Source organism: Hoplias malabaricus, chromosome 9 (genome assembly GCF_029633855.1).
Source record: "Hoplias malabaricus isolate fHopMal1 chromosome 9, fHopMal1.hap1, whole genome shotgun sequence".
Taxonomy (NCBI): Eukaryota; Metazoa; Chordata; class Actinopteri; order Characiformes; family Erythrinidae; genus Hoplias; species Hoplias malabaricus.
Window position 1 is genome coordinate 43,606,644 of NC_089808.1, and position 22,309 is coordinate 43,628,952.

At 39.7% G+C, this 22,309-nt stretch overlaps 1 protein-coding gene across 2 annotated transcripts in view; it reads left to right on the plus strand.

The window, feature by feature from the left end:
• Positions 1–21,501, plus strand: part of LOC136707070 (NACHT, LRR and PYD domains-containing protein 12-like) — a 52,226-nt gene extending 30,725 nt beyond the window's left edge. For both annotated transcript variants that reach the window (XM_066680943.1, XM_066680944.1), the window contains 8 exons: positions 1,195–1,365; positions 7,504–7,674; positions 12,022–12,192; positions 12,892–13,062; positions 16,580–16,750; positions 17,885–18,058; positions 19,284–19,330; positions 19,446–21,501. In XM_066680943.1, coding sequence (XP_066537040.1) covers positions 1,195–1,365; positions 7,504–7,674; positions 12,022–12,192; positions 12,892–13,062; positions 16,580–16,750; positions 17,885–18,058; positions 19,284–19,330; positions 19,446–19,972 — 1,603 coding nt within the window. In that variant the 3' untranslated portion in view covers positions 19,973–21,501. The remainder of the gene's footprint in view (positions 1–1,194; positions 1,366–7,503; positions 7,675–12,021; positions 12,193–12,891; positions 13,063–16,579; positions 16,751–17,884; positions 18,059–19,283; positions 19,331–19,445) is intronic.
• The last annotated feature ends 808 nt before the right edge of the window (positions 21,502–22,309 follow it).

Below are 22,309 nucleotides of genomic sequence, written 5' to 3' on the forward strand. Positions count from 1 at the left end.
CTCCTCTCTCCCTCTAAAGTGAACTACATCAGTCATAAACTACACTGTAAACACACAGCTCCTCGCTCCCTCTACAGTGAACTACATCAGTCATAAACTACACTGTACACACACAGCTCCTCGCTCCCTCTACAGTGAACTACATCAGTCATAAACTACACTGTACACACACAGCTCCTCACTCCCTCTACAGTGAACTACATCAGTCACAAACTACACTGTACACACACAGCTCCTCGCTCCCTCTACAGTGAACTACATCAGTCATAAACTACACTGTACACACACAGCTCCTCGCTCCCTCTACAGTGAACTACATCAGTCACAAACTATACTGTACACACAGAGACAGCACTAGAGTTCAGATTCACACAGATAAATAAATAGAAATGAAGCTGTATTAGAAGTGTATTCTGCACTGTTAAGATGTTGATAACTAAATCTAGATAAAGCATTAGCCATGAAGTGCACTCAATGCAAGCATCTGTTTGTTTCAGCCCCTAAAACTGTGTTCTCTGATTGTTTCTTGTATCCAACTGATCAGTAGTTTACTTAATTTAAAGGACTCTCTTTATACTACTAGTGTTTACTGAGTAAATCTTCTCTGCTGTGTGAGAAGTCTACCGCTCCAATGGTGTCACGTTCAACAGTATTGTCTGCTCAAGTTCATGCAACCAATCATCAAACACGTGACGTGTAAAACAATAATGTAAATATTCCACAGAATTAGTGAAACAAATATAAACTGAATAAGGTTTCTCTGCTCTTTTTAAAATTTTTCTGTAACTACAGTGTATGGTATTTACCTCTTACCTAATGATGATATAAAAACACAGGACAATCAGGGTAGCAAACACACACACACACACACACACACACACATGGACACTTGAATAACCAATCCATCTTTGAGCGTGTGTGTTTTGTGGATTGTGGGAGAAAAGTGGAGCACAAGGAGGAAACCCACAGAACCACAGAGAGAACACACCACAATCCTCACAGTCACCCGAGGTAGGGGTCAAACTCACAGCACAGTCCCTTGTGTTGCTTGTAAAGCCTTCTGTTTTGAGAAAGGCTCTATATAAGTGTTACTATTGAAAAATAAAAAAACAGTGTCACTACCTGACAACAAAGTTAGTTTTAATAACATTTTAATTGTAAATATTTTTAACCTCATTCATGATTTATTTGCAGACTGAGTGGCTTTGGTCTCGACTGGCCCTTTTGTAAATATCTGGGAACAGCTCTACAATCAGAAAACTCCCTGAAAGAGCTGGACCTCAGTAACAATTGTCTGCGGGATTCAGGAGTGGAGCATCTCTCTGGCGGACTGAAGAGTCCACTCTGTAAACTGGAGATTCTCAGGTGAGATTTCATTGGTTAATTAATAAATTGTGAAATTGTCCTTTAATGAGGGAGAGTTTATCAAAAAGATATTAAGGTATTAATGGGATGTCAGATATTACACTTCATTACACCTTCATTAGATTAAGGCAATACGTGTAGAACATCAGTTATGTTGGATTATGATGAGGGAATGTTATTGATCTGAGGGGAATAATGATATGAAGACTCACAAAGTGAATCTAAAAGAAGATTTAATTAATTCCAGTCGTTACCTGGTATCTCCTTCTGAGCGAATAAAGAGAACAGAGGTCTTACTTTTGCACTGATTCAACTCTTGGATGAAGGGGAGCAGAGGAATTCTGTAGAACTGCATCTTTCAGGAGTCAGCACTCACTCTGACACCTGAGATGTACAGGTGCAGCTCAGTAAATTAGAATATCATCAGAAAGTTAATTTAGAACAGCAGTCAGCAACCCGCGGCTCCAGAGCTGCATGCGGCTCTTTGATCCCTCTGATGCGGCTCAGCTTTTGAAAATAATTAATGAGTATTTAATTAAAATGTATTTTATTTTGGTTCGTTCATTTTCAGAATGTAATTCTATTAAGATTATGGCGATCTTGTAACATCTAAAATATTTTAATATTTAAAATATTTTGTCACAACTTCCAACGTGCGACACCCGCCAGTGTGCGGTTTCTTGAACTTTTTGACCGCTGACTGCATGGCGCCAGTAAAATAATGACGGCACGCAGAGAGAGGACAGCGTTGTTGTTTGCTGCCAGTGGATAATTTAAGTTCTGCGTTTTTTTCCCATTACTACAAGGACTCAAATAGACATTGATTATTTTATTTAACCGTCAACACAACGTCTTTTTTTCAGAGTTAAAAATGTTTTGTTGGATGCAGAAATGTTATTTCATTTTCTCTGCAGTCGTTCATTGATTTCATAAATGTAACACAGTGTAGTTCGTTTATACAGAGCACAAAGGCAAAAAGACCCTGTTATGCGCAGTGCTATTTCATTTAGAATTTCAAAAGGATTTTGTGGCTCCCAGTGTTTTCTTTACTGTGTGAAACGGGTCCAAATGTCTCTTTGAGTGGTAAAGGTTGCCACCCCTGATTTAGATTAATAAAGTTAATATAGATTCATTATAAACAGAGTGATCTATTTTAAGTGTTTATTACTTTTAATGTGGATGATTATGGCTTACAGCTTGTGTATGTTCTTCTGGGGTGGTGTGGTGTGGATGATGCTGAAGAAGATTCTCCGCTGGACATTGTCTAGAGTTTTAATACATTTTTATTTCACAAAAGAACAGCATCTTACCAGCCTCCTAAGAGCTGGGAGAGAGACAGCCAATTCTATTCGTCCCTCCCCTTCAGTCCAAAACTCCTCACTTGTATAGGTTGTTTCCTATCTAAATAAGGTAGTGGCCTGGTTCTTGTCTGGAACTGAGAGAACGAAAGATTAAGGGGTTTCCTGTCTTGTCAAGGAACTTGAACTAAACATTCCCTTCCCAGGGACACAGACCTTATGTAGAAACCCAGAAGAGTGAGACATGCCTATGTGCTGTACACTTAGTAACATATGCACATACGGACAATAAAATACACTTCACAGCCAATGAAAACCCAAAAGTCATTATCTCAGGAAATTTCTGGGGAAGTCTGCTGATTGACAGATGTCCAGTACGCAGTCACTGACTCCCTCCTGCTGTATCCGAGCACATTTATTGAAAGTGCAACAGCATAAATACTACATAGCAGAGTCAATGATAATTAATTATCTAATTCATTTTGCTAAGCTCCATGTTTGGGAGCCATTAAATAATATGTAGTGTCTTTACCTGTCCAATTTTAGCTTGGACATGTAGGTCATCATGTTAGATGACTTTACAGTGATCCCTCGTTTTTCACGGGGGATGCCACCCGCGAAAAACGAATTTCCACGAAGTAGAGGAAAGATATTTTTTTATGTATTTAACGAGTATTTGGACGTTTAAACCCCTCCCTGTTACTGTTAACAACCCACCCTTTGCATTAAACAGTCGTTCTATAATGTTTTTCAGCTGTAACTACATGTGATATCCTCCCAGTTTCTTTAATAGAGTCATTCCTAAGCTGTGATTTAGCGTCAGTAAATTTCACTCGGACGTGGACATGAACAACACACGTACTGTACGTAAGAAACACTTGTAAATGATATACTGTCACCTACAGGCCTCGTCTAATACATGTAAATAATAAAAAAGTACTTTTAATTTACACACTGAGGTGGGTGGATGGCATTCTCTCGACAAAGGATAAGTACGCTCTGAACTCTCTTGGCTCTGAAATTGAATCTGAACTAGAAGGAATAATTCTGTACAGGAAAGGTGCATAAACAAATAACCAAGGATTGTTTTTTTCACAATAATATTAATAATAATATAAAATAATAAATATTGATTATACATTCATATAATGAAATGGATTACAGCGATACATGAGGGAACAGGGAGATTAATATATGAGGGAACTTCTTTATGATAATTACCCTAAATTCTAGAAAAGCTATTGTTTATCCCAGCGAGCATTCAGCACCACTCCTGAGTTATGAAAGAAATGAAACCAGTGACCTTGCGTATCCCGGGAGAGGAGAGGAGACAGCTGGGAGTATGTCACTGATGCGTGGTGCTTTCCAGCGCGGGCTTCCTTGGAGCAATGCAGCCGCTGGCATTCCTCCCTCTTGGCCAGAGACACGGCGACCCCTCGGTCGGAGTTGGTGGTGTTCTGAAGGTCTCTGTGGGGAATTCTCCGTCATCACTGATCTGACTCCTGGTGAGAGACATGTCAATGCAGTTGTCTCCTGGGCCTTTGCTCAGAAGGTCATTCTGAGGGTGCGTGTGGCCTCCTTCTCCGTCACTGATCCTGAAGCTCTTGTCATCACTTTGAGGGTCTGGGTTTTTAACCAGAATTTAGAAAACCCACCTTAAATACCTGATTGGACCTCAGGGATTGAGGATTGGAGTATCTCTTGCTCCTGATTGGCTGTTTCCTGTACCTTGGTAGTGACATCACATAAAATTTATGACACTTAACAAGACAAAGAATTCTGAATCATAGTTTTCAAGAGGAATCAAGAGATTATATGTTACACAAAGTAAAGTCATTCAGACAATCCATGTTTTACATCATTCTTAACCAAATAACACACAGAGTGTGTTACACAGTTGTGCCCATATACAACTTGTTTACCAAGAACTTCTGGATGTTTGATTCTTTTAGTTTTAACAGTCTTTAAAATGTGTAAGAGGACATGGAATCAAAGTGGGATATCATCTGAGTCTGTGTGCATCTCTGCTATCACCAAAGATTCTTCTCTTGACCCTTTGTGACCTTGGGTCATAAACCATCATGGAGTGAGGTTTACGATCCGTCTCTACTCAGTTATCTCACATTTAGATCTGGGCTGTGTGATGGAATGAGTGACTGAGAGCGAAGAAAGATCTTTCTGCATATTAAGATAACTTTCTGCATATTAAGTCCCAAAAAAGCGTAATTTCTTTTATTAAAAATAAATAACATATTCATCTCCACTACATTGGAAATTTTAGAGCAATTCCTGCTTTCCTCTGCTGATGAGCATTATGGAGATTTCATTTTCCAGCAGGACCTGGCACCTGTTCACACTGCCAAAAGCACCACTACCTGGTTTAATGACCACAGTATCATTGTGTTTGATTGGCCAGCAAACTCGCCCGACCTCAGCCCCAAACAGAATCCGAGGTATTGCCAGAGGAAGATGAGGGACACCAGACCTAATGCAGATTAGCTGCAGGCCGCCATCAAAGGAACCTTCCATAACACCTTAGCAGTACCACAGGCTGATCACCTCCACGCCACGCCACACTGATGCAGTAATTAATGCAAAAAGCCCCAACCAAGTACTATACTATACATGCTTCAGTAGAACAACATTTTAAAATAATTTTTAAATTGGTCTCATATAATATTCTAATTTTCGGAGATAATGACTGTTGTGTTTTCATTGGCTGCGAGTCATAATCATCCATATTAAAAGAAATAAACACTAAAAACAGATCACTCTGTTTGTAATGAATATATATGAATTTCACTTTCTGAATTGAATTATTGAAATAACTTTTTAATTATAATCTAATTTACTGAAATGCACCTGTATCAGCGTCAGTCTGAGAGACTTCACCTCCACACGACTAATCCCCACGCTCTCGTTCAGAGACACTCTGGCTGTAGTTGGTGGTGGTCACACAGATGGAGCTCTAGGTGTTCAGCTTCTGTTTATGAACCGTTAGCCCCTCTGTGCTGTGAGGGTGAAGGAGGAGTGGGGAAGCTCTTGGATTCCAGTGAAACAGCTCCACAGTTCTCTCCACTCTCAGGTTTGAGTTGGAGTTGTGCTGCTCTAAATTAATCTTCTTATTCGAGGCTAAAATGAGAATTAAATCGATGGCTGTAGTTTAGATTGTATACTGAGTGAAAGACATTTCACAGACCTGAGAGTTCCTAGCTTTCCTCTGTGCTTTACTCTTCTGTGTTCCTTGTTGCATTTACTCAGTTCTGATTGGAGGATTGAAATGTGTAATTTCAGCTCCTCCGTGATGAATCAGTTATAGACCAGTGTTGGACCGAATAAAATTAAAGAATCATTTCCCCAAACACTAGGCTCTAAAACCTTAAGGTTTAGATCTTTCCTTTGAAAATGTGGAACCAAATGTCACACAGTTCTCTCACAGTGGCAGAGCTTTAGGAATTTGTTACACAAACATGAATAAAGCTGAACACTATATAGCTACAAGTGTGCATTAACACACATGTTCAACCAGATTACACCCAGTGAGTAACTCATTAATGGGACACTGATTCCATCAAAGAAGATGCTTCACAAGTTTGAATTTTTCCCCAGTTACACACATTCCTCCCCAAAATACACTGATTACATGTTTAAGACTTTACACAGAAGGTGATGTAACAGAGTAAAAGTTGAGCCTTTATCTTCGTACCCAATGAGATTAGTTATTACAGTGTCCTGAGAATAACAGCTATGTAGATGTTTCATGTGTCTTTTTTCCACTTGTAGAAGCTGTTGATTCTGTTAAAACCCAGAGTCACCTCTGCTAGAATATTTATGGTAAACTAGTTTCAGCTCGTTGTGTTTCTCACAGAGTCTCAGTCGTCTGTTTCCTGACAGAGCTTTAACACTCAGACTTGTGTCATTTAGAAGCAGTGATAAAGGGGGGGTTGGTTATTAATATTAATCCCAGTCTGCAGTCTGTCAAAGGCCCATCTTCACCACAGTGTAACATCATTATTCAGATTAAATTACGCTGCATTACTCTGTTAAATTACACTATTACAGTGAAACAGAAGCAGTGGGACTTGTTTATTTTCAGGAACAGAGTCTGTAGCAGTAAATGACTGTAACTCTTTCCTAATGAAGACGTATTCTACTGTCTGTGGTCAATGATCAATAATGAAGAGTGCTCTGTAAACTGGAGACACTCAGGTGAAGGGGTGTTGTGTATTTAGTCTGTTTTACCTCTGTATGAGTCGGGGGCAGCACAGTGTCACTGTCACACAGCCCCAGGGTCTGAGGTGGATTGATAGTGTGAGTGAATGTGTGAGTGTGTTGTGCCCTCTGATGGACAGACGTTCCCTGCAGGGTGTGTTCCTGCCCTGATCCTGGGTAGGGTCTGGACCCACTGCAAGGTCACATCTGGGACCCTGAAATAGATGATTTCATCACAAATGGATGTACAGACAATGAATGAATAAATGAATATGAGCCACAGCAGGACATTCATGACCCATGTGAACACACACTAAGATTTATAAATACAAACATACTCAACAGAAATTGTATTTATTTATGTTTTAAATAATATTTTCATGTGTAAATAATAAAGACATTTTTGGAAAGAACTGATATTTATTCAGTGTGAATATTTATGGCTGTGTTTACTGTTATTTATGGTGTGTAAATATTTTGTTTTCATTGTGCTATTGAAAATCAATTTTACTTATTTATTATCATCCCCACCGCGACCCTGAAATGGAGAAGCGGAGAAGAAAATGATGATGATGATGATGATTATCATCCCCTCTGTTTTAACTGTGCTCTGTGTGTTTCTTTACAGATTAGCTCTCTGTAGTGTTACCAACAAATCTTGTAAATCTCTGGGTTCAGCTCTACAGTCAGTGAACTCCCTGAAAGAGCTGGACCTCAGTAACAATGACCTGCAGGATTCAGGAGTGGAGCTGCTCTCTGCTGCACTGAAGAGTCCACTCTGTAAACTGGAAACTCTCAGGTGAGTTTACATGTTGTTGTATAATGTCTTTACCCTGAGAGTGTGATGAGCGGAATGCTGGGCGGAGTGGTGGCACTCACGGTTGTGAGCCCTGCCTCAGGTCACTATCTATGAGGGTTCTCTCGGTGTATGAGTGGGTTTCCTCCGGGTGCTCCACTTTCCTCCCAATGTCCAAACACACATAGGAGTGTGTGAGTGACAGGGTGTGTGTGTGAAACTGTCCATAGTTGTGTGTGTGTGTAACTGGGTGAGTGTGTGAGAAACTGTCCACAGGTGTGTGTGTGTGTTTTACCCTACAATGAACTGGTGCTCTGTGGAGGGTGTGGTCCTGCCTTGCACCCAGTGACTTTAGGGTTCTGGCAGTTCTGTTTCTTAGTGAAGCGTCTGTGACCTGCTTTGGTCCAAACCACACGAGCCCCACAGCAGTGTTCTCCCCCTGTGTAATTGCTTATGAATAGCAATTGAGTCTGAAATAAACAACAGACATATAGAGTATTAACTAGCAGTTCATTAAGGCACCAGGTCTGCATCTTCATGCTGCTAGAATGAGCTAATTCAAGGAGGAATATATATATATATATATATATATACATATAAACAAGGCTTATAAGTACAACACCCATTAAAATTATACTAATGCATAAGCTATAAAGTAGCACTAAGTGCTTCACATGTTAAACAAGAGGATTTTAGCTCCTCCACATGGACAAAGAGGAATAGCATCAATCTCTGAGCAGTAGTTAATTATACACCAGTGAAATCAACTGAGAACACAGATGAACATTACACCATCAGTACTAACATAGAACAGCTCAATGAAGAAATAACGCCAAACCCATGAAGATTAAATGAAATAAAGGTCAATTCTGAAGCTACATTGCTACAGAAATGAAACACATGAATGACCATTAGGGAGAACATGACTTGTCTGTGGTCTGTGTGGGTTTCCTCTAGTTTCCTCCCACAGTCCAAACACACTGAAGTGTGTTTCTGAGAAAATGGACATTCCTGAAAACTTCCCACCAGAGTCATGAACTTTGCCTAAACACCAAATATTATAGTAGAAATTGTATGTTAGTGAAAGTTAGTATGTTAGAGCTTCACATAGAGCCCACCCCACTCTCTTCCTACCGGCAGCCACCAAAATTCCAGTTGAACACTAAGATCTCTGTGGCCATTTATGATCCTTAACAACTAAAGTTACTCATTGAGCCCAGCCCATGACTATCCAAACCGCCCACTGTATCACTAGATCTTCACAGGGGTCATCAGGTAGGCACCTCCCCTTGTCAGTGTTTCACTGAAATAAGCCCATGACACCTCCTTCCACTGCTAAAGTTATGTTCAAATTATCAAGAACACAACAACGAAGACTGGTTAAAGTACCCCGATGTTGTTCTCCCTCCACACAAAATAACACATTGGTTCATGACTCACCAACAAGAACAGCCTGAAAATACCATCATTCACTGTGGCGTCACAATATTGGTCCTGTGAGGAGACTTCTCAAAGAGTTTCTTCTGAAGACTGTCCTTTTAGAGAAAGTCCATTCTTTGTGTTCTTGGTACTGAGAATCAGCCCGAATATTCACAAATTGAGAGTGTGTTTCTCTAAATTAACATATCATTACCATAATCCACACCCATGTATTTTCAAATAATCACTATCTAAGGAAGTGCTCGGACTGAGGAATCACAGCAAAAAGCCTTCAGCATCTCTACACAAAAGGAAGTGTTCTGAGCAGAATTAAACATTTTATTGAAGTGCACTCAGATTGGGACCTTTCATTTCATTTTTATTCTATGTATGTTTGTTTCTCATTATGGGAATTATAATGAGGAATTAGACAGATATAAAGTCTGAGTTACTCACTACTGTGCACTAATTTCTGCACCTGAGAAAATGAGATTTAAAAAGCTATTTATCAGAGCAGTAAGAACTAATTTGCTCAAAAAACATTAATATTAGAATAAAAACTAATCTGATAATTCTAGTGAGTGTTCAGGCCTTGACCCTGTCTGACACCAGGTACAACTTGGGAAAGAGGGGTTCCCTCCAGGATGAGCAGGCCACTTCCGGTGTTCTTCGGAGCGGGGTTACATAGTTGGGATTTCTTGTCCAGGCGGACTGATGACGTCACTGTCCTGGCTGGGAGTTCACTTAAGCGGGCATGTCTGGTGATGCCTCATTGATGAGTTTCAGAATTGAGGTCTGAAATCCGTGAATTTCTATCTTATCTATTTACTAATCTCAGGGGTGATTCCTTATTCTGGCCAAAAATACGTTTCACCTGCTGTGATCAGCAGTTAGTACAAACGCTTTAACTGGGCAATAAAAGAAAACAAAACAAACAAACAATAAGTTACAACTGACACTGATGGAGTTATTTCTAAAAAGGCATAAATATCTGATGCTCAGTAAATCTAAAAGTAAGCTCGATCCTAGACCTGGTCAGAGCGTCCTCTGTCCAGTTCTCAGACTGGTCCTTGTTTTAAGTGTGTCCTTTAGCGTCTTTCTTCAGAGCGAGTGGGAGTCAGCACTCGTTTCTTTTTCTGATCTTTTCAGCCTTCTGACTCTCTTCGACTCCCTTAACTTCTTTCGACTCCTTACAACTCCTTACGACTTACTGATCTACTGACTGCCTGACTGTTTTCTAGTTGGTGCAGTTCCGCCCAGTTGAGAGGGAGCTGTTCTCTGATTGGCTGCTGAACCTGGAGAACACTTTTCTCAACACAATTGAATTTAATTTTGCTGAGGTGGATAAAATCTCTTTATATTTTAGCGTTAATTCCTTTCCTGAGTTAATACACTGAGTATATTTTGATAAAGGGACACAAAAACTATTCTAGTTATTAGAGATTAATTAATATTCTTTAGATTGAGGAAGGAATTGATCTTCTTGTTACAGAAATGCATATAAAATCATGCAAGCAGCGTTCACATACATTTAAATGAGAATAACACAATTGAACAATAATAATAAATTGGGTAATGCATAAACTGGATTAGGAAATGCATAAACATGTCCATGGTGCCTTCTTTTGGGGAGAGAGAGAGAGAGAGAGAGAGAGAGAGAGAGAGAGAGAGGGAGAGGGAGAGGGGCATGGAACAATGGATGAGTTTGTGACATATGATTTCCCAAATGTCCACTTGGAGACACTGTTGATCCATGCTGTTTCTTCCAGGGTTGAATTGTGAATGTTCGATTTAAAATTCCACATTCAACGAAAGACGCCATACCATCGAGTGTCGTATCATTTTGATTGTCTCGTAAAGTTCTGTCAACTGAGGCAGGTGCTTACTGGGGTTTTATCAGTAGGAAAGATTTTTAAAACTGAGTTTCCAATAGTCTTCTTTAAAGGAGACTTGAGAGGGTGGTCGACTTATTCTCCTTAGAGCCATTTGCTGATCTTTTTCCTAGATTAGGTCTGAGAATTAGGGTGACAAATGGTTTTGGGGAAGTCCTGGGCTTCATCATGTGACAATTTTATGAGTTCCTTATCAGGATATGGTCGACCCGAATGGGAGAGAATGCTGGATCACATGATGACACCTTAACTTAGAAAGGGCTATTTGATGTGCTTCTAGTGACCAGTTCTAAGAGTGATGATCATAAACTTTTGGAACAGACCCTTTAGTGTATGGACTGATCTTCTCGTAAACATCACAGGGTTAAATTGGGAAGGGGATTTTATGACCACCTGGTCTCCAAAACAGACCGTGCGTGTGTGTGTTTGTGAGGGTGGTTTTATGGCAGTCATTACGGTGAGGGTTACAGGATGTGTGTTCTAGTGCATTTTGGAAAGCAGGGGTGAATCTCAGATTCCTGACTCAAATGATTTGAATAATCCATAATCTTGAAGGTGATCAGCATATCTGTCCTACCTCCACTACGCACGTGTGTGTGTGTGTTGCTTTAACCCTTTCTACATCTCTCCTGGTGACAGTCCAGTATTATTTGAGTTTATCAGCCAATCCCTAGTTTTAGGGGTTAATAAATGCTTCATTGTGTTCAATCAAGTGTGCTGCTGATTTAACACATCTGTACCATAAGGGAGAACATCTGGAAACACACGTTGTTCTTCGCTCACTCACAGCATATATACTGTTAAAGAAAATGTATGTTTTTGTATTTATACAAACCCCACACTTATGATTGGGTTTTGTAAAGAACAGGTTTTTATGCAGTGTGGATTTTTATGGTGGTTTTGGTGTCTTTTAAAGTGTGTAATATATTTAAAGCAATTGAGTTTAACTTTGGTTGTTTTAAATGTGCTACAGGAATAAACTTTGTTTATTCATTTACATCCCCATTGTTTTAAATGTGCTCTGAATATTTCTTTACAGACTAGCGCTCTGTAAACTTGGAGATACATCTTGTGAATATTTGAGCTCAGTTCTACAGTCAGAAAACTCCCTGAAAGAGCTGGACCTCAGTAAAAATAAACTGCAGGATTCAGGAGTGGAGCTGCTCTCTGCTGCACTGAACAGTCCACTCTGTAAACTGGAGACTCTCAGGTGAGTTTTCATGGGGTTTTTTGTGTAATTTTTCCCACTGAAAGTGTGCTGAGCAGATTGGTGGCGAATAAGTCTTGGAGCTGCAGCTAAGTAGGACCATACAGCCCCTAAAGCAGTAGTCTTTAGACCCAGTAACACCCATTATTACCTCCTAGTATCACCTATAAAGTGTTTCACAGAAACATTAGAGCCTGGTTCTTCCTCTGTTCTGGAGCTGATGTGGGGCAAAAGGCAAAGTCTTTTTTTACTTGAATTCTGCATACTTTACACAAAATTATTCGAAAATAGTAAACACAAATTATAGAGAGAATACATAGCTAGACCTAAACTGAATGTTAAACACAGTTAGACCTTTTTGGGCACTAAGCCTTTTAGAAACAAAAACTAGAAGAGATGTATTTAATCAGTTTAAATCATGTGCTTTAATAGGCTACAGGTGAAAACAGCCCAGGACTTAGAACAGGAGCTCACAGTGGCTCTCAGCACTTTATCAGGAGGTCAAATAGGTGCTGTGCTTTAGTGTAAAACTGTGTTTTAGGGCTCTAATGATTTTTATGCAGTGTGAATTTTTTGGTTGTTTAAAATGTTTTGTGTAAAACACGTTGATGCTCACTTTGGTTGTTTTAAATGTGTTATAGAATTTTACTTATTTAGTAACACCCCCTCTATTTTAACTGCGCTCTGAATATTCCTTTAAAGACTAGCTCTCTGTAAACTTGGGGCCAGAGCTTGTGAAGCTCTGGGATCAGTTCTACAGTCAATGAACTCCCTGAAAGAGCTGGACCTCAGTAACAATGACCTGCAGGATTCAGGAGTGGAGCTGCTCTCTGCTGCACTGAAGAGTCCACTCTGTAAACTGGAGACTCTCAGGTGAGTTTTCATGTTTCTTCTTGTTTTGTATAATTTATTTAGACTAAGCCTAAATCATTTAGTGCCCTCAGATCTCCTGAAAGGTTTTTCTTCTGAGTTTGAAGCATAATTAAAAATGCTGGTGAAGGCTGCTGAGCACAATTTGAGCTCATGATCAAACTCATTGCTCCATTGCTACTTAAAACAAAATCATGTGTGTATTAGTGCATGTAAATGCTCCCATGTCTGTGTCTTTTAGCATGTATGTGGGCTTCTCTATCTGGAGGAAACCACTCTCCATAATACACCCCCCCCCCCAATTCCTTTAGGTGCTCTATATGGTCTGAACACATCCCCAATGCAAAACTTCCATGGACACAGGTGAATAAATTCAACTCCTAGGCATGCAGACTGCTTCTACAAACATATGTGAAAGAATGGGTTGCTCGGTGAATTCCAATGTGGTACTGTGAGAGGATGCCACCTGTGCAACACGTCTAGTCATGACATTTCACTACTAATATTCCACAGTCAACTGTAAGTGGTATTATAACAAAATGAAAACAATTGGGAACAGCAACTCAGCCACAAAGTAGTTGGGCACATAAAATGACAGAGTGGTGTCAGCGGATGGCGAGAAGCATGGTGTGTAGGCTCAGTCACTACAGATCTCAAAACTTCTATGTGGCAGATTAGCTCAAGAACAGTGTGTAGGGCAACATTAACCTAGTGTCAATACAGTAGCTCGGAAATGGATGAAATTTGATATCAACCTAACCATCATTATACACATTCTCAGTATCAGTCTGAGTGAAGGCACTCAAGTGAGCCATTTTGGAATTTGTGAATTTTTCATAAACTCTTTTGAACGCCTCTTCAGTTCATTGGGTTCACATGATATTCAGAAGAAATATACTTCAGACATATGTAATCATAAATTGTAAAGGAACACTTCAAACGAGGGCGCAATGGTTGGCAGTTGTTTGGATTGAGACACTACATCAAAACAGGAAGATGGAAGCATCTTGGAGATGCTTGGTGTTTTGAGTTGTTTACAATAAATGAAAACTCGTGCAATTTTACGTTGTCTAGGCTGTGATTTGATTGGATATCTCCATTAGCTTAGCGGTATCTTGCAACTCTATAGTGCCAACTGTGAATAAAATACTAATTCAAAGCCTTATAATCTTCTCAGACACCATTTTGTAAAAATATGCAAGTGTTTTATCATTTGTTTTGGGGGTGGCATGTGGAGTTGTAGAAAATGGTAAGTTATATGTTTTAAATACATACTGAAAGCCTGGGAATATTGGAACTCTGTTGTACCCCCTAAATATGTTAATATATATATATATATATATTATTTTAAAACATATTCACCCATTCTTGTGGCATTATTTAATCTGGCATAGCCCTTAATACGGAGCTAAATCAGTGACATAAGTATTTGAATCAGAATTTTCAATATTTGAATTTGCCTGAATATATTTGAATTCTTTTTGTATGGCATTTGATAAACTTTTGAGGTTGTAAAAAAAAAATCAGATTGTAAAAATACGGACCTATAAATTCAAGTCGAAAAAATTCAGATTGCAAAAATACGAATATCGGCCAGAGGGCTTCCTCAGGAGAGATCAATCGCAGTGTTTAACTGGATAAATACTGGCTGAACCTCTGTCCAATTTACACAGCGTCTCTGTTTAACTTTACACCAAAACAGAGTCTCACTCATTTTAGGGGCCCTCCATTACACACAGCACTGTTTAATAATCAGACGTTTATGAAAATATACGTTTTACTACATAAATGACAGGTCCCCTGCTGTGCCCTGTGCCATATTCTGGTAAATAAATAATTTAAGGTATTTGCGTATAGTAACATTAAATATATCACAGTTTAAATAAACTATTGATTATCTGAACGTTTTCTCGTGTAAACGAGTGTCATTTCTGTACAGTGTCTTTCTTAAAAACATGCTATAGTTCAGGGAAACGCTCTGTTTAATTTGCCGTAGTGATATAATATAAACCTCATGCAGCTCAGGAGAGTTAATGACCAAACTGAAGACACTGCTGAACGACACAGTCCCTTTACACAAAAAAAAAAAAAACAGAGATCAAGCCCATTTTCATTAAAGTGCTCACTTAGGGTTCAGGGCAGGATTTGGGACTGTGTGAGACTACTCTGTGATTGGTGGCCTTGAGAAGTGGGCGCTGTGACTGGTTCATGCTGCTATCGATCTCTCTGTGAAAGTTTACTTTTTCCTGAGAAGCCCGCTGGTTGACCTCTGGCCTAGATTCGTATTTTTTTACTCAGAATTTTTGTAATCAAAATATTTTGAATATTTCACCACCTCAAAATTTCAAGTTTTTGAAATGCCATACAAAAATAATTCAGATATAATATATTCAGACAAATATAATTCAAATATTGAAAATTCAGATTCAAATACTTATGTTATTGATTTAGCTCCATACGTTAAGCTTGCTAAAAATAAAACATTTACATAGAGCATGGGCTGGGGCAAGGTTCAGATGCTCTACTGCAGACAATGAAACAGGGTAATAATAAATATGATACAAATTAATTGAGAGGGGGAGAAAGAGAGACTCTTCTTTACTGTTTCTCAAAGAGCTTCTGGTTTGGACGTAAAAACTGGCCTGGGTCATTAAATGATTAGCGCTAGTGTCACTAGCAGCAGGAGTATCAGTGCTGTGTCTAAATTACACATACCATGGTATTAAAATTTAAACTGTAGGATGAATTTTAAAGTACTACTATCCAGTAAGTGTTAATTTTAAAGCATATGTCGTTATTGTGGGTGGCACGGTGACACAGCAGGTAGTGTCGCAGTCGCACAGCTCCAGGGGCCTGGAGGTTGTGGGTTCGATTCCCGCTCCGGGTGACTGTGAGGAGTTGGTGTGTTCTCCCCGTGTCTGTGTGGGTTTCCTCTGGGTGCTCCGGTTTCCTCCCACAGTCCAAAAACACACGTTGGTAGGTGGATTGGCGACTCAAAAGGGTCCGTAGGTGTGAGTGTGTGAGTGAATGTGTGTGTGTGTGTCTGTGTTGCCCTGTGAAGGACTGGCGCCCCCTCCAGGGTGTATTCCCGCCTTGCACCCAATGATTCCAGGTAGGCTCTGGACCCACCGCGACCCTGAATTGGATAAGGGTTACAGATAATGAATGAATGTAGTTATTGTGAGAAATACATGTAATTACGTGACCCTATAATAAAAAGGGGCAGCCATGGCCTTGAGGTTAGAGAAGTGAGCCTGGGTTAGGGTTAGGGTCAAATGAGAGCGTCAAATGACCCTAACCCAGCCCTCTGCTTCACTTGTGTGTGTTCACTGCCCCTAGTGTGTGTGTGAAGAGGTACTCGCTAGCGTGTGTGTTCACTGCGATGGATGGGTCAAATGCAGAGTAGTAATTTCACTAAGGGATCAATAAAGGTGTTTTTTCCTCTTCTTCTTAATCAACTATTAAGTTAGTTGCCAGCTATTTTAATCATTGCACCCCAACTCTGTATATTCATTTACAGACTTGCTAGCAGTAATCTTGTGGCCACATCTTGTGAAGCTCTGGGATCAGCTCTACAATCAGACTCCTCTCTGAAAGAGCTGGACCTCAGCGACAATAACCTGCAGGACTCAGGAGTGGAGCTGCTCTCTGCTGGACTGAAGAGTCCACTCTGTAAACTGGAGACTCTCAGGTGAGGTTAATGGCTTGTTTATTCTTTGGTATAAATTAATTTCTCCATTAAAAATACTGTATTACAGTATTACATTAAATTTTACAGTGAGTGAAACAGAAGAATTTTGATTTCTGTATTTTAGGAACTGAGCACAGAGAAGCTGTCTGTAAATTAATTCATTCATGATTTAGAAACTAGTACCCAGTACTTGAACTTTAATCATGACCACAAGTTAAAAATATAGTGGTCATAGTTTTAATTTGGTTACATTTGTTTTAGTTACTTCTTGGATTTTCTTCACTAAACGGATTCTTTGTAAGGCTGTATCACTGATTTCAAGCCAAATAAAAGAACCTTCCTCTGGGTAAAGTCAGTGTCAGGTTGCATGAGACAAAACGGATAAAGTGACAAACAAACATAAAAAACATAAGAAACATAGTGGTATACACAACAGCAAGACCAAATGAATGAGAGAGAGTTTGAGCAAGTGTTTGTAAATGTTTATCATCATGTTTCAGTAGCAAATTCAAACGCTGAATGACCCTGTCGATTTTCATGTGTTTTATATTAGAAGGGCTGTAGTGGTACTGTGGTGGTTGAGAGCATTTTTTTGTCATTTAACCTGCTGTGTGTGTGTGTGTGTGTGTGTGTGTACACCACTAGCACTGTCTGTGTGTCTGTGTGTGTACTGAGCGTCACTGATGTTTTAAATTAGTTTTCACCACTGAGAAATTTTATCCCAAAAACTGTTCACTGCAGAAACAATGAAAAACCTCCACACAGCAGACATAGCTGTGTATTTACAGGCATCAGTGAATATGTGCAAACTCCAAAATATATATATTTCATATTTTTCATTCAAAAGGCATCTTTTTCACAATACAACACAATAAAGCAGTTGTGAGTCAAACACATTCAAAGGAAAAAGCAAGAGAGTAATCCAAATGACAAAATACAATGATCAAAACACAGAAAGGCAAAGACATTCTGAAACACTTAGTAGAACTGAGACTGCTATATATATATATATAGTATCTTTTTGTCATTTTACTCATTTGCTATTCATACATTTTACAGTGTAATATAATGTAACTCAAATGTATGTTTCTCTGTGTAAATATCATCTCTTCCTCTTTACCTTCCTTTCTACAGATTGTCTGGGTGTATGAACACAGATGAAGGCTGTTCTTCTCTGGCTTCAGCTCTGAAATCAAACCCCTCCCACCTGAGAGAACTGGATCTGAGCTACAATAACCCAGGAGGGTCTGGAGTGGAGCTGCTCTCTGATCTACTGCAGGATCCACACTGTGCACTAGAGAAACTACAGTGAGTTACACACACACTACAGTGAGTCTCTCACACACACAGCACTCTGCCTGTAATAAGACTGGGGGTGTAGGAGTAAGGGATGGAGGTAAGTGCAGGAGCCTTTATTACAATAACTTAAAGGAAACTAGACAGAGGGACACTAAACACAAGGGCGTAACTATAAACAAGGCTAAACACTAAACAAGGACTATGCAGAACTAAGGGGCTAAATGCTAAACACAGATAAACACTAAACAAAGCAAAACACTAAACAAAGCAAAGTACTAAACAAGGAATTTAAACATAACGCACAAGAGTTAAACAAGAAGGCTAAACACAAAGCAAGGCTAAACACAGAGCAAGACGAAACAGATCATTAAACATAATGTGATAGTGGCAAGGAAGACCTCTACTGAAGCTGGAGGAAGTAGAGGTCTCTGTGGGATTTACTGCCCCTTACTGCCCCCACGGGCTCCTGCTAGAATTCAGCTCCCTCTGGCATGCAGTCACACATAATTCACCAAAAAACACATTTCCTTCTGAGCTAATATAGCTAGTCCTGAACGTTAACTGGAAGACTTTTTCAGAGATAGGTCTTTATATGAAAAAGCTCTTCCCCCCGCTGAAGTAGTAGAACTAGTAAGAACACCAGTGTCCTGAGATCTAACAGGAAACCAGGTTCTGCAGGTCTCTCAGAGGAGAGATAAAGGTGATTTATACTTTATGATCAAATATTATGATCACATTATTAGACCTCTGTGGAAGAAGCAGTTTCACCAGGCTCTGTGTACAACCACAGACAGTAGAGGAAATAACACACACAAGGGGAAGATAAAACCCAGTGTAACGTGTCTGTCCAATCAGGAGATGGTTCATGTGATGAGTCCACAGTGCAATAAATGGAGCAAGGAACGCCCACATGCAGCCGGCAGAGGAGGGGAAGTGTATCAAGAGATTTTCAGCAGTAAAGACACAGCAGAGTGGACAGGCTTTCACCAGATATTTAAATCATTTTCTAACTCTGGTGTCTGTAGGTGAAGAGTTCACTTTTCAACAGCAGAAACAGGTTTAATTTCAGCTGGAGACGCTTTACTGGAGAAAAGGAGCAAATTCACAAACTTTAAACTGAAAGTCTCAGGAATGTTCATCTAATGGATATCTGTGAAAAGAAGACACATTCAGATCTGTTACTCCTGCTGGACACTACTGACTAGTGTGTGTGTGTGTGTGTGTGTGTGTTTAGGATGGAACATGGAGGGGAGGTCAGAATGAATCCAGGAATAAAGAAATGTAAGTCAAACTTTCTCATACATCTGAACATGTGTGTGTATCTGAGTCTGTGTATTTGTGAGTATTTCTATGTGTGTGTGTGTGTGTGTGTGTGTGTGTGTGTATGTGTTTACAGATGCCTGTGATCTCACTGTGGATCCAAACAGAGCCCAGCCTCATCACTCTCTGTCTGAGGGAAACAGGAAGGTGAAGAATGTGAGAGAGGATCAGCTGTATCCAGATTCTGAAAAGATATTTGATTGGTCAGAGCAGGTTCTGTGTGAGCAGGCTTTAACTGGACGCTGTTACTGGGAGGTGGAGAGGAGCGGGAGGGTTAATATTTCAGTGTCATCCAGAGAGAGAGAGGGTTCTGGGTTCAGACGGAAGGTATTCGCCTGTAGTCTGAGCTGCTCTGAGAACAGTTACTGGGTCAAACACCAAAATGATGTTTCAGGAGGAGAACACTCTGTACTCGACTCTGACTCTCGCTCTAACAGAGTGGGAGTGTATCTGGACTGTGAGTCTGGCACTGTGTCCTTCTACACCATCTCTCCTCACACACACACACTCACACACTTATACACAAAGACCTTCATATTCACTGAGCCGCTCTACGCTGGGTTTGAAGTTCTGGGCCCTGGCTCCTCAGTGCATTTTTGTTAGATAATGTAATGACAGTTTACTGTAACTGTTTGTATTTAGATACAGGATCATGTCTTTATCAATGAGTAGGAGTCAGGAGGATCATCCTCTGAGAGAATTAGCTGTTACATGTCTTCCACACATCTTCAGGGCTGGCTGAATGCTTGCTCGAGAAGTTTTTCTCCGGCGCTCTGATTGTACAGGTCTAGGTGCAGGTTTGTGTCGGGGGTTTGGTTCAGAGCCTGACTCACTTTAGTGAAAGGTGAGTGAATAAGGTCTGTGTGTGAGGGGGAACTCATGTTGTGAGTGTGTTGTAGAATCAGGGACATTTCTCAGAATACAGCAGCTGTTTGTTAGTGTTTTTAACCACTGAATGTTATAATGAACCTATAATAAGATCCATACACACATCATATTCTTCCACAGAAGAGCTCTGAGGAGGTCATTAAAGGAGGTTTATCTCTAATTGTCGGAAAGGGTTTGTTTTTATTTGCTATGAAGTACCTTTAATTTGTAAGGTTTCCGATGCTCTTATTTTGGTGACGTAGTCCGTGATGTCAATTCCCTTTGAGCATGTGGTCTCCTTAGTCTGTGAGTGTTAGTGCTGGTGGTGGACAGCCGTGTGCATTCATAACGAGAATGTAAGTTCATGGCCAAATGTAGCACTGCAATCTATGATATAATAGACCATAAGTTGGCTTGTGTTTATTTTATTCTCTTTATTTATGTATATGCCTGTAATGTGTTTTTGCCTTAGTCCACAATTTTATAACTAGGCTCTCGTTGTGCACGCATAAGTCACATGGTATTCTTTGTTACTGCAATTACTTAGTTCCACCACTAGAGGACTTCAAAGACCTTGGAATCCATTTATTTTCTGAATATAGGAAACGCAGTGGTTTGCTTTGTATTCGTTGTGTTAGAGTAACTCATATATAATTTGTTGTACACCCCATCTGGTAGCATAATATACTGTAGTATAATATACCTTGCTGTGTATATTGTATAGCCTCTATTGAATTATCTAATGTCATTATTTCTCTTCACTTCTTTTAGACCACACACACGCATACAATCATACCACTAAACAAGCAAGTAAACTTATCATCATTCATCCAACTTGTCATTAAAAACTGAAGGTATTATATTTGGGAACAGCACTGAGAGACAAAGATTGGCTGCGTATCAGGACTCAAGGGCCCTCAAATCTAAAAAACTGACTCACAACCTTGGTGTATTAATGGACTCAGATCAGTTTTAGTCTCATATTAAAACAGTTACTAGATCAGTATTTTACCATCTTAAGAACATCAATAGATTAGAGATTTTCTGACTAAACCAGAGCTGGAGAAACGTGTCCATGCTTTTATTTCTAGCATTGATTACTGTAATGGTCTCTTAACTGGACTTCCACAAAAGACCATTAAGCAGTTTCAGCTGATTCAAAATGCAGCCGCTAGAGTCTCACTCAGAGCAAAAGAAGAGATCACCCCCACCCCCCTTCATCCTCAAATTCTTACACTGGAGACCAGTCTGTTACAGAATAGACTTTAAGGTGTTATTACTGGTTTATAAATGTCTAAATGGGGTAGGAGCAGCGTATTTATCAGATCTGCTACAGAGATATGAGCCGAGCAGAGCTCTCAGATCTTTAGGAACTAGACTTAGTCCTGGCTCAGGTCAAAACTAAACATGGAGAGGCAGTGTTTAGCTCCGGCGCCGCTCTGAAACAGAACCAGACCGAGAACATTAGAAGAGCCCTGACTTTAGACACTTTTAAATCAAGACTGAAACGCTCCTGTTTGAGCAGCTACAGCTCTGTTTAAAACACTCTGCACTTTTCTGTATCAGCATTTTATTTATTTTATTTCTTTTCATTTATTGTCATTTCAAATTGTTTTAATCATTTTTAATCATTTTACTCTTTTTATGTAATTATCTTATTGGAAATTTATGATTTTATTCTGGCTTTTAATTTAATTTAAGTTTCTTTTTCTGTAAAGCACTTTGAATTGCTTCTGTATGAAAGATGCTCTATAAATAAACTTGCCTTGCCTAAAGTTCGATTAAAATCTCTCTGTGCCCATATTCTCTGACTGGAGTCCCCTGTCTTCAAGATACTATCAGATCAGCATTCAGCATCCAGAGTAAAAACACTCTAGTTCACTAATGTTGGTCTCTCAGCAGCTTGGCTTCAGTTAGGGAAATGAGCCTGGTACAGGAAGGTCACATGCATGTACACGTGTACCATCAACGTACCGACGTGTACCATCAATGTACACCCATGTACCATCATTCCAGATGCACAGAAGACAAACATCCAGACTTTCCCTGTCCTTTGTGTGTGTGTGTGTTGAC